Source organism: Triticum aestivum, unplaced genomic scaffold, assembly GCF_018294505.1.
Source record: "Triticum aestivum cultivar Chinese Spring unplaced genomic scaffold, IWGSC CS RefSeq v2.1 scaffold2B_scf_652, whole genome shotgun sequence".
NCBI classification, from domain to species: Eukaryota; Viridiplantae; Streptophyta; class Magnoliopsida; order Poales; family Poaceae; genus Triticum; species Triticum aestivum.
This window is the reverse complement of record NW_025225085.1, coordinates 27381-39540: the sequence shown is the minus strand read 5'-3', so window position 1 is coordinate 39540 and position 12160 is coordinate 27381. Positions and strand designations below refer to the sequence as shown.

At 42.4% G+C, this 12160-nt stretch overlaps 1 protein-coding gene across 1 annotated transcript; it reads right to left on the bottom strand.

Annotated features, from left to right (window-relative positions):
* Positions 1–3168: 3168 nt before the first annotated feature.
* Positions 3169–12143, bottom strand: LOC123172040 (golgin subfamily A member 6-like protein 22). The gene is made up of 4 exons (XM_044589084.1): positions 11935–12143; positions 4280–6036; positions 4114–4197; positions 3169–3496 (listed from the first exon to the last, which is right to left on the bottom strand). Exons 2-4 carry the CDS (start codon positions 5979–5981, stop codon positions 3396–3398), a joined length of 1887 nt encoding a protein of 628 aa, XP_044445019.1. The 5' UTR covers positions 5982–6036; positions 11935–12143; the 3' UTR covers positions 3169–3395.
* Positions 12144–12160: the final 17 nt, after the last annotated feature.

The window sequence follows — 12160 nt, the reverse complement described above, 5'->3', positions numbered from 1 at the left end:
AAACGCCATGTTGGACGCGCTCCTCGCATATGCCATGGCGGCGATGGAGATCCCGCCTTCTGTCCTCCGGGAAATTGACACCCTGTGTCGCTCCTTCCTCTTGTGCGGAGCAGACAGAGCATCGGGAGCCCAGTGCCTCGTTGCATGGGACCGCGTGGTTCATCCCAAGGAGGAGGGAGGGCTAGGGGTGCATGCTCTTCCAGTCCAGAACCGGTGCCTCCTGATGAAGCTCCTTCATCGTCTACACTCGCGCCAGGAGGTGTCGTGGGCTCGCTGGGTTTGGGCAGAGCTCGGGCACTCACTACTGAGCACAGCGGAGACGTCGTCGCTCCCCGGACCGCACTGGACCTCCCTAGCCAAACATATGCCTATGTACAGGGCGGTCTCCAGTGTCTCCATCCGGAACAGGCGAACTATGACGTTCTGGTTGGACTCATGGCTGTCTGGCGGCGCTCTCACAGTCCAGATGAGTTCTCTCGTCTCCCACACCACCATGCCTGACACCTCGGAGGCTCAAGTCGTCCAGCAGGGCCTCGATGGCCCGTGCTCTACCCACATCCTTGTGCGGTAGCAGCAATGGTAGAAGGTGGAGCCTATCGCCGACGTCCCCAAGCCCTGCAGCACATACATGAGAATTACACACACTGCCTGCGGTCTGGTAAGGTAAAAATAACACAGTGCAATAGTACATGCCATCACGGTCTGATAAGGTAAAAATAACACAGTAACTCTCTTGTAAGTTTGATTGGGCCGATTGTTTTTCTCTGGCCCGGTTAAAAATTCGTAGGTATAAGTAGATCCAAAATCCTAGGGTGGGCCGTTCATAGGTATATAAGTAGATCCAAAATCCCAGGATGGGCCGCGGCCCACTCTGTAGCTCGGCCCCTGCATGTCAAGCCTGCATTTTGCCATGTCACCACATTGTGCACATTATGATGATGTCCTACCAAGAGGGCCTAGAGATACCTCTCCGTCACACGGAGTGACAAATCTCAGTCTCGATTCGTGCCAACCCAACAGACACTTTCAGAGATACCCGTAGTGCACCTTTATAGCCGCCCAGTTACGTTGTGACGTTTGGTACACCCAAAGCATTCCTACGGTATCCGGGAGTTGCACAATCTCATGGTCTAAGGAAATGATACTTGACATTAGAAAAGCTCTAGCATACGAACTACACGATCTTTGTACTAGGCTTAGGATTGAGTCTTGTCCATCACATCATTCTCCTAATGATGTGATCCCGTTATCAACGACATCCAATGTCCATGGTCAGGAAACCGTAACCATCTATTGATCAACGAGCTAGTCAACTAGAGGCTTACTAGGGACATGGTGTTGTCTATGTACCCACACATGTATCTGAGTTTCCTATCAATACAATTATAGCATGGATAATAAATGATTATCATGAACAAGGAAATATAATAATAATAATAACCAATTTATTATTGCCTCTAGGGCATATTTCCAACAGTCACCACCTGAGTTTGCGCTGGCTTTTGTTCGGGCAACATATGCTAAAATTTTTATCAAGAAATGAAAGTGACATAGTAAACCAGACAAAACTGCACTAGTAGAAAAGAGGGCTTTGGTCCAGGCCAGGTTAGCCCATTAGTCCCGGTTCAGTCTAGAACCGGGACCCATGGGGGCATTAGTCCCGGTTCGTGAGCCCAGGGGGGCGGCCGGGCCACGTGGGCCATTTGTCCCGGTTCGTCTGGACCTTTTAGTCCCGGTTGGTGCCACGAACCGGGACTAAAGGGTGTGATGCCCATTAGTACCGGTTCGTAGCACCAACCGGTACTAAAGGTTAGACTTTTAGTCCCGGTTCGAGCCACCAGCCGGTACTAATGGGGTTTGAGGCATTAGTACCGGTTCATGGCACGAACCGGTACTAAAGGTCCCATTTTCAAACTCTACCCCCCGTGTGGATCGCCTTTTCAGTTTAAAAAAATAAATAAAAGAAAATGATGGAAATGTCAAAAAAATAAAAGAAAATAAGTTTCCCATGTGATATGTGGTCTAGTTGTTGGGAAAATTTGCAAATATGAATTTCAACTTTATTTGCAAAATCTCTCTGGAATTTGTAAAATGGGCATAACTTTTGCATACTAACTCGGATGAAAAAGTTTTTTATATGAAAAATCATCTACTCGAAAAGTTATATCCGAATTTAACCAAGGGAACCCTATTAAACATTTTCAAAATCATCAAAAATCTAACAGAAAAAAAGTTACGAGGCTTTTAAGATCTTGAGGCAAAAAAATTCATCAAATTTCAGGTTTTTTTAAAGTTTTGTTAAATCTGGTCAAACTATGGTCAAACTATTTATTCAAGAAGTATTAGTGTTACTAAATAATTATTCAAAAATATTAGTGTTACTAAATAATTATTTCAGTTTTTTTGAATTTTGGTCAAACTATGGTCAAACTGTGGTCAAAGAATGGTCAAACTAATTTTTCAAGAAATATTAGTGTTACTAAATATTAGTGTTATTTTTTAGAACAATAGTTTCAAACTCAAACAGTGAAATGTATGACTTCATGCTCAAGCTAAATTCCTGAGGTTAATAGGATTGACATCTTACTATTGTCAGGAAAACAACAAGTGCAGGCTTGGAAATGTGGGAGAATAGAACCCGAAAGTTAAGCGTGCTTAGGCTGGAGTAGTGAGAGGATGGGTGACCGTCCGGAAAGTTAGATGATGGGGGTGATTAGAGGTTAAATTGAGTAGTGATGAGGGATGATTAGAGATGAGAGGTTAAAATAATTCAGAAATTTGAAAACAAAAAAAAATATTCCAAAAAAAAATTCATTTTTTTTAAAAAAACATAAAATTTCATTTAGTACCGGTTGGTGTTACCAACCGGGACTAAAGGTGGACCTCCAGGCAGCGGCCACGTGGAGAGCCTTTAGTCCCGGTTCGTGTAAAAACCGGGACTAAAGGGGGAGGCTTTAGTAATGACCATTTAGTGCCGGTTCCAGAACCGGGACTAAAGGCCCTTATGAACCGGAACTAAACGCCCTTTTTCTACTAGTGCTGTCACCTTCATGTCTTTTTTCACTAAATAAACTATCTGCACAAGTGCAATATAACAAAAGAATGAAACAAATAGCTCAAAGAAAAGAGTATACAAAAGAAGAATAAATAAAAAGGCACGCATGGGTATAAACAGTTAGTAGGCTTGGGCATTAAGCCTGGCAGGTTTAACCAAACAAGTTAACTCTTATAATTACACTATATAACAACATACCCACAGCACAGCGCCGAGTATAGGTAAAAACAAAAGAAAAAGGAAAACCCTGAGAAGAAAAGTGCTAAGCAGAACATGTCCTTTCTGCAATGTATACATGATGCATATATTTTTGGCTCTACAGAGATATCTTCAACCTGTCTCATTTCTGGCACGGCCGCTGCAAGGGATCCTGCTTCGGAGGGCCGTTCGGAGAAACTTTCCCCAAAACATTCAAAGCCTTCATCCGTTGCAGCTCTTTACCTGCGTGATACGGTGTTAGTGCATGCAGGATGTAAGTTCTTGAAACAAATATATATACAAGAACTGATGTTGGTAACATGTCGGTCCGATAAATGCTTGACGAATTGGGCCATAATGAAAAATATGTGATTTTACATGGCAAATGCATGACACACGGATTCAAACAATTAATATCAGTCAGGACTCGTAGCGCTGAGACGGCAGGAAACAACATTAAAACATAGGTTTATCGATGTTGAAACATATTCAGGCAGAGTGATTGGGTCATCAGCTCGGTGTTCCAATTATGGATCTCAAATACCTACACTTGCTTGGAATGCTGACACCATATACGGCTGACACACTAATACTGTAATTAACTTCAGAGTTGTTTTCTTTCGTGCATAGTACAGGCCATGATGAGGTGTTCCAGCCGTCATGCAATATAGTGGGCACATTGCACTCAAATAGAGATACCGTGCCTCAGATGCTACCCGTACCAATAATGTTTTCCACAATATCAAGCTACTGAGATTTTGCAGCATAAATATGCAACATGATAAGACAGTCCAATATGACGGCTGAAATATAAGCTTCAAGAACGATACGAAAGCAAAATAAGGCAAGTGAAGTATCACCTTCCTCCACTAGGAGGTGTATTGCCCTTTTCTCCAGCTCAATCGCATGCATGCTTCGACCGGCTGCTGAGAGTGACCTAAGCACTGTAATTGGGAGGAAGAAGTCAATACCCCGTGAGAAAAATCAGTTTATAAATAACTATTGTTGCCGCCCAAAATTTCTTACTTCGCATATAACCCTCCTGGGGTGACCGATCACAGTTCTCCAAATATGTCTGTAATCGATCATATCTCTCACTCCAGTACGGGTTTTGGTTGCCTGGTCTATGGATATCACCTTGAACGGTGGTGCTAGGAGTGACCGGGGGCTCGTTAGCAGAAGCAATCGGCAGCTCATCTATCTTTGGTACAGTTTCTGCATGTGTTTCTTCAGGAGATTTAGATGGCTCTAGCCCTCCAGATTCAGACATTTCAGATGAGACTAGATCTACAGATTCAGCAATAGTAGGTGCCACTTCTGGCTTATTGACCTGATCGTGTTGTACCATTTGCGGTTCCTCCTGCTCTGTTATCCTAGGTTCAGCAACAGGAGGTGCCACTTCTGGCTTATTGACCTGATATGGTTGTACCAATTGCGGTTCCTCCTGCTCTGTTATCCTAAGTTCAGCAACAGGAGCTGCCACTTCTGACTTATTGACTTGATCTGGTTGTACAGTTTGCCGTTTCTCCTGCTCTTCTATGCAAGATTCAGAGATAGGAGGTGCCACTTCTGGCTTATTGATCTGATCATGTTGTACAGTTTGCTGTTCCTCCTGCTCTTTTATTCCGGTTTCTGGCTTATCAACCTCATCATGTTGCATCATTTGCTGTTCATCCTGATCTTTTATTCCAGATTCAGGAATAGGTGCCATTTCTGACTTATTGACCTGATCATGTTGCATCATTTGCTGTCCATCCTGATCTTTTATTCCAGATTCAGGAATAGGTGCCATTTCTGACTTATTGACCTGATCATGTTGCATCATTTGCTGTCCATCCTGCCCTTTTATTCCAGATTCAGCATTAGAAGGTGCCACTTCTGGCTTATTGACTTCATCATGTTGCACCGTTTTCTGTTCATCCTGCTCTTTTATTCCAGATTCAGAAATAGGAGGTGCCACTTCCGGCTTATTCACTTGCACCGTTTGCTGTTCATCCTGCTCTTTTATTCCAGATTCAGCAATAGGAGGTGCCACTTCTGGCTTACTGACTTGATCACATTGCACCATTTGCTGATCCTCTTGCTCTTCTATTTTTTCTCCTCCATTACCCTTCAACTCTTTCGAAGAGCTCACTTTACTATGTTCAGTTTTCATTTTCTGTTCCTCCTGCTCCTTTGTTTTCTCGCTTCCACTACCCTTCAACTCTTTAGAAGAGCTCACTTTACTATGTTCAGTTTTCACTTTCTGTTCCTCCTGCTCCTCTGTTTTCTCGCTTCCACTACCCTTCAACTCTTGAGAAGGGTTCACTCTACTATGTTCAGTTTCCATTTTCTGTATCTCCTGCCCTTTTGTTTTCGCACTTCCACTACCCTTCAACTCTTGAGAACAACTCACTTTACTATGTTCAGTTTCCACATTTCGCTGTCCCTCCTGCTGCTTTGTTTTGTCCTTGCCAATAACCTTCATCTCCGGAGACGAGTTCACTTTATTATGTTCGGTTTCCACCTTTCGCCGTACATAAACATTATGATAAACGGGGCTTGAAGGAGCATCAGTATGCAGCCGTTTTGTGCCCACAGCCTTCAAAGGTTCTTCAGCAGCACCTTTATCCTTTGGCGGCAGAGAAGTGCCTTGAGACATATTTACGATGTTTGTACCTTTGTTTAGCAGCTCACGCGATGCTGCTGTTTTCACCGAGAATGCTAATTGCTTGTCGCTAGATGGCATGACTCCTCCAACACTTTTCTACATTATACCTATCAGTTATCAATGTTGACGAAACCTGCAACACATGAAATGTTTTCCATCAATAAGATGAACATGGACCACAAAAGATAATTTGGAGAAAAAACCAAATGTTCAAATAATGGCAGGAAAAGAATAACACTTCAAGGTGACAGTTCAGTGATGTAATGTTCATGGCTCAGAATTCACACTTTTGTCTCTAGTTTGTCGCAGGTTCATAAAACTGAAGGCACTTTGATTGGGGCTTTATTTTTGAAAAAAAAAAAATGACGTTGCTGGATGGCTACATAGAACAACATTTTAATAGTTGTTCGAAAGGAACATATACATTGCAACAGTATGCAGCAAATCTTTAAGCATTAAAAGGTGATAGACTAAAATAGCATTTAATACATCGATTGCATGGTTTAGTTTTACCAAATTCCAGACAAAGTGATTGTAGTAAAGAACACAAAACGTATTTACAAACCTTTTCATTAAGAAACACAATAGGCACAAGAGAAACAGGGCAACAAGTGACCACGGTGTTAGCACGCAAAAAGGAGCAACACATAACACATATACTAGACCCTGCTCCACATGGAGGCTCAGCTCGTACAACCTGGGGTGGTAGCCCTCTCTCCACCGCTCCACCTCTATTTTCATACCATCTACTACATTTTGGAACAACCTGCTGTTTCTTGCTAGACCCTGCTTCCGCCATTGACCATACATGTAGCACCACTGCACCAGTGGTACTCGAACTCCTGGTTTTTCTCTGGGATTTGCTTGTGCCTTTCTATCAACCAGGTGACAGTCCACTAGGGAGTCATCCATCGATGCAGTGCTGCAAACATGGCCCAGACCACTGTAGGACGAGCAGCCAGAGCTGCCAAGCCCCATGGGCAGCTCATGAATAGATGCCCGGCTCACTCCAGCGCTTGTGAGATGGCTGTGGTGCTCAAACCTATCAGCTGTCCGGCAGCGATGCTCGAGAGCAAGCCAAAGGAAGAATCTGCCCTCTAGCAGAGCAATAGCTTTAACACATGCTACCATGATTTAGCAATTTTCCTCAAGAGAGAATTATGGGAAAAGTTCTGTTTAAGAAAAAACCAATCAAGAACTAGATATTTTTGTCGCAAACTAGCATTACTTGTACAAAGCTTGACTTAGTTCTCTACTGTTGAAAGAAGAAAAATATCGAGATGTTTGACCTATGTAGCAAACTAAGGAAACAAACCATCAGAACTAAAACTAACTTTCAAATCAAATCAGACTGAACAATCCATGGTTTAAAATGGAGACTAAACTCACAGGCAATACTATCGTGACAATAAACATACAATATCGATAACAAATAAAAGCTAGATCTACAACTAATAATTTCCATATACAGAAATGCAACTATATGAACATGCAATCATGGGCAGGGCAGATCTAGAGCTAAACCTACCCTGATCTGCACCACTTCTCTATGGCTTAAAATTTTCAAACAATGTACTGATTTATTGAATAATGGTGTATTTCATGGAATTATTAAAGACAATGTATTAACAAAATCAAATGGCAACCAAAGTGATAAATATAATGGTGAAACAAAGGACAAAATTATATGGAAAAGATGGTGTGCCTTTTCAAGTACATCATCAAGTAACCAATGTCCACGATTTTGTAAAGTACATCATTAACTTAAAAGTGGCAAGCAGAATATAGTAGAATGGTCGAAGACCAAAATAAAGCAATTAAGTAGCTTAATGTATGCACATTACCTTCTAGAACATTATGTCTTTCAAAGCCATAAAATACTCAACCACTTAAGACATGAATAACGGACTAACTGAATGCAGTCTCACAAACTAACACTACAATGCACCAATGCCCCATTAGACAACTAGTGAATTGGGACTTGTAGCAACCCTAACCATTAACAAATTAACCAAGTACTCCAATGCCCACGATTTTTCTTTGTCCCATATGACAGATTACTGATGGAGAAAGAACTACAACCAAGGCTTTGGCGACTTGCGGAATCAGGGTTGAGAGGCCTGGATGGGTGGCTGGCAGGGGCAACTGACTTGGATTTCAGAAGTTCAGAGGAAGGCAGCAAGCAGGAGGCAGCGACCAAGGGGCGCCGCATGCTCTGGTCACTGCTGAGCTCATCATGTTGCCACGAGAGTAATGATGCCAGGAGTTTAGCTGCATGCCTGGATTGGGGAGAAATTGGGGAAAGGGCAAGACCGTCCATGGGAGCAGAGGGAGTCCGGCACTATGAGTGAAGTGTAACCGCATCAGGCTGAGGACTAGGGATGGGGAGGCACCAGGCAAGAGTGGGTTTTGGAATTTAGTCCTTGTAAGCTGCAAACATGGGATGAAGAAATGACCCTGCTGCCCAATCGTTCGGCCTACCTGATGCACAGGACTATGGCGGTAATTATAAAATTGGACCCTGATGCACACGTTCGGCCTACCTGATGGACAGGACTATATGTAAAAAAAAAATGGACCCTGATGCACATCAGGGTCTCCCCATGTTACAGATATGGAAGAATATTGCTGGTCAATGTTTACATGAGAAGATTCATTTTCATGTGGGTCAAACATGTAAATGCACATTTGCTTCTCATGTAGATGTGCATGCTTGATAATTTCCAGTATACTTAATGCGGCCTTAGGTACTAGTCCGACAATGGTTAGTGGAAAAATAATTTCCAGACATGGTGCATCAGAGTTGACCAACAATAATATAAAAAGGAGGAAATGCTTCAGGTGGTAAAGTAAAGTTTAAAATGTAGAACAATGACATACAGTGAATAAGCAGTTCAGGAGCCAGGAGAAAAACAGTTAAGATTCGAAGTATCAGGAGCCAGGGGAAAAACAGTTAAGAATATAAGAATCTCGCTATAACCATGAAAACTCTAACCAGCATCAGACAAAAACTCTTCTTGAATCATGACATCGTTTCAAACTAATATTCCAGACATTCATGTTTTAATGCTTGTTGCAAATTTACTTATCAGTTCATTTAAAGATGAATAATATGTTCAACGTGATAACAGAAAACAAGTTAACTGAAAAGGCAATGCATGAATATCCCCCATTGGACTACCCTTTGAAACGACGGCGCATTAGTTAATTCCACATATAATGATGAACTATCTTTCAAATTATATGCAGTTTCAATAAGATGTTACAAATTAAAATCAAACTTGTAGAGTTGACTTTTTTACCATACATTGTCAGTAGCTACAAATGATAATCACACAAAGAACTCGCACGTAGAGTATGGCAGTATGAAACCACTGTAGTGTAAAAAAACATATATACTATTAGGCTTATTACTGGCAAAACATTTCGGGCCAGTTCTTTTGCAGGCTTGCAGAACAAGCTGGAATAAGCTGCCCCCTAGTAGAAGCCTATACTAGAAGCCCAACCAAATATATTTTTTAGAAGCCTACTAATTAAGGCTTGACTAGTAGGCTTCTAAAAAAATATTATTGGTTGGGCTTCTAGAATAAGCTGGGTAGGAGGCAGCTTATTCTAGAAGGAGGCAGCTTATTCTAGAAGTCCAAAAAAGCTACCAAAAGAACCGGACCAAAAAATGATTTGGAACCTGCAGGCGGCTGAAATCAATAGAGAGAGTACAATCGAATATCATATTATTAAACGAATGCACAATCGTATTACAATCACATTGTTTAGACGGTAATCAAAAGCCAAAAATAACACAAGAAAATCCAGGCAGAATCTAGTTCACATGTTCTGTTTGATACCTTCTCAGTAAAAAAAACAGCTTTGATTCAAACAACATAAAAGATCAATCTCTTTAGCACAAGAAACTTGAGAAGATAGACTTCAGATAAGAAAAGGCAAAGCCAGCCATATCTAGCAAAGTACTATAATCAAAATAAACAATGTAAAAAGTATTATATCTAGTCAAAATGAACAACCATATGCATATATCTAGTGCAGGCTGCAGTAAACTATGCAAAATTAATCACAGTGACTTTATTAACAGTAAAAAGTAAGTGTTTTAGCTTCATTTTGTTTATGTTGAAATAACATCTGTATGATTTTCAATATGATGAATCATAGCAGCTTATAAGCCAGCATAAGAGCATGGTAACTTCAGCAATTTTTTTACCATGAGCCAAGATATACTTTATCTCCTAGTGATACCAAAAGCTGCAGAGAAGGACTAAATGAAGTACTGGTAGTTCAAAATTTGATGTCTTCAGCCCTCTCATGATCTTTCTCTTGGATTGAAGGTCTTTTTATGATATCCCTGAACTAAGCAAAACACTAAATAACTGTTGTCGAAACATAAATTCTTCATGCACAATTAATTACATCTATATGATCAAGTGGCGCTATAATCAGCAAATCTGCCTCATTATTTTTTCTTAATGACCTACGGAGGCTCCTACCTAAAATAGCATACATTCACATTCACATTCACAACCAGTTAAGTCAGGTAATCAAAGGGGAAACCACACCGACGCAGATTATTACACTATAATGGTTGGATAATAGCGTGGAGATAGGCGGGAAATCTCGTCTTTTTAATACTAAACTTACCATATATCTCATGTCACATCTCTTATGGCAGCTACCACCTATGGCATATCGTTCACATTCAGAAACAATCAAGTCAGATAATCAGGAGGGGAACGGCAAGGCGTATCATCACGATTGAATAACTAAATCGACACTGACATGGATCACATGGTGTTTTAAAGTTCGCAGGGGGTTAAATCTGGAATTAACACAGCAAGCCTACCTCCCCTCATTTACTTACTTCCACACACTAAAATGGCATCTCGTTCACATTCAGAAACAATTAAGGGCATCATAACTTCAGTAATTTTTTACTACGCGCCAAGCTATCCGTTATCTCCTAGTGGCAGCAAAAGCTACAAAGGACCAAATGCAGTACTAGCACTACAAAATTTGAGGCCTTCAGTCTTCTCACGATCTTTTTCATGGATTTAAGATAATTTCATGACATCCTTGAACTGAGCAAAACACTAAATAACTGTTGTCAAAACATAAGTTCTTTATGCACAACTAATTACATCTACTATGATCAAGTGGCGTTATAAGCAGAAAATCCTAACCTTTATTTTTCTTAATGACGTACGGCAGCTGCTACTATCCAAAATAGCATACATACACATTCACAGTCAATCACATAATAAGATAAACAAAGGGGGAACCACACGCAGATGCAGATTATTACACTGAAATGGCTGGATATTAAAATGGAGATAGGCGGGAAACACCACCTAAAACTAAACTTGCCGTATCTCATGCCATATCCCTTATGGCAGCTACCACCTAAAATGGGATCTTGTTCACATTCAGAAACAATCAAGTCATGATGATCAGAGGGCGGAAACACCAGCAATTAAGTCACGACTGAATTGCTGAACGGACACCGGCATGGATCACACAGTGCTTTAACAAACCCCTTACTAGTTGGGAGGGGATTAAATCTGGAAATAACTGATGCCTCCCCACATTTACTTGCTTCCATATACTACTTACCACCATCAAGGGATTCGGTTCTAGGCAACAACAGTAAATAAAATACAATGAAGCCCGGCAGTAATGTCAACTGGCACTTGGAGTAACCACAAGTGTGTTTATGCACTGAGCAAAACCTAACCAAAAGCAGAGCAATTGCTATCCATCCGATTGCACACTTTGGTATTGAACGGAAGCAGAGGAAATGGACGGTGCTCGCCCGTCGGCCCGCCGGTGATCACCCGTTCGTGCTACCCAACGCGGAGACTCCGCCGCTTCCCCTCAAAACGGGCGCACGCAATCTCTGCACGATTCTAACTGTCAACCCCAATCCCTACCAACTGAACCGCGGGAAAACCGATCGGCGGGATTCCGAATGCGGGGGCGAGGGGGAGGCGGCCCGCAGGCGCGGGGGAGCGGGAGGAGGACTCACCCGAGATCGGCGGTGCCGGTGGCGGTTGCGCCGCTGGGAAGAGCCGCTGCCCGGGCGCGCGTGCTGGACGGAGACGCGCGCGCGTGATGGTGGGTGGCCGGAGGGAAGCCGCGGGGGGGTTGCCGGCGGCGAGGTGCGGCGGAGGAGGGCCGATCGGCGGGGAGGATTCGAGGAGGAGGAGGAGATTGGCGTCGGGTGAGAGAGAGAGAGAGAGAAGCAGATGCGG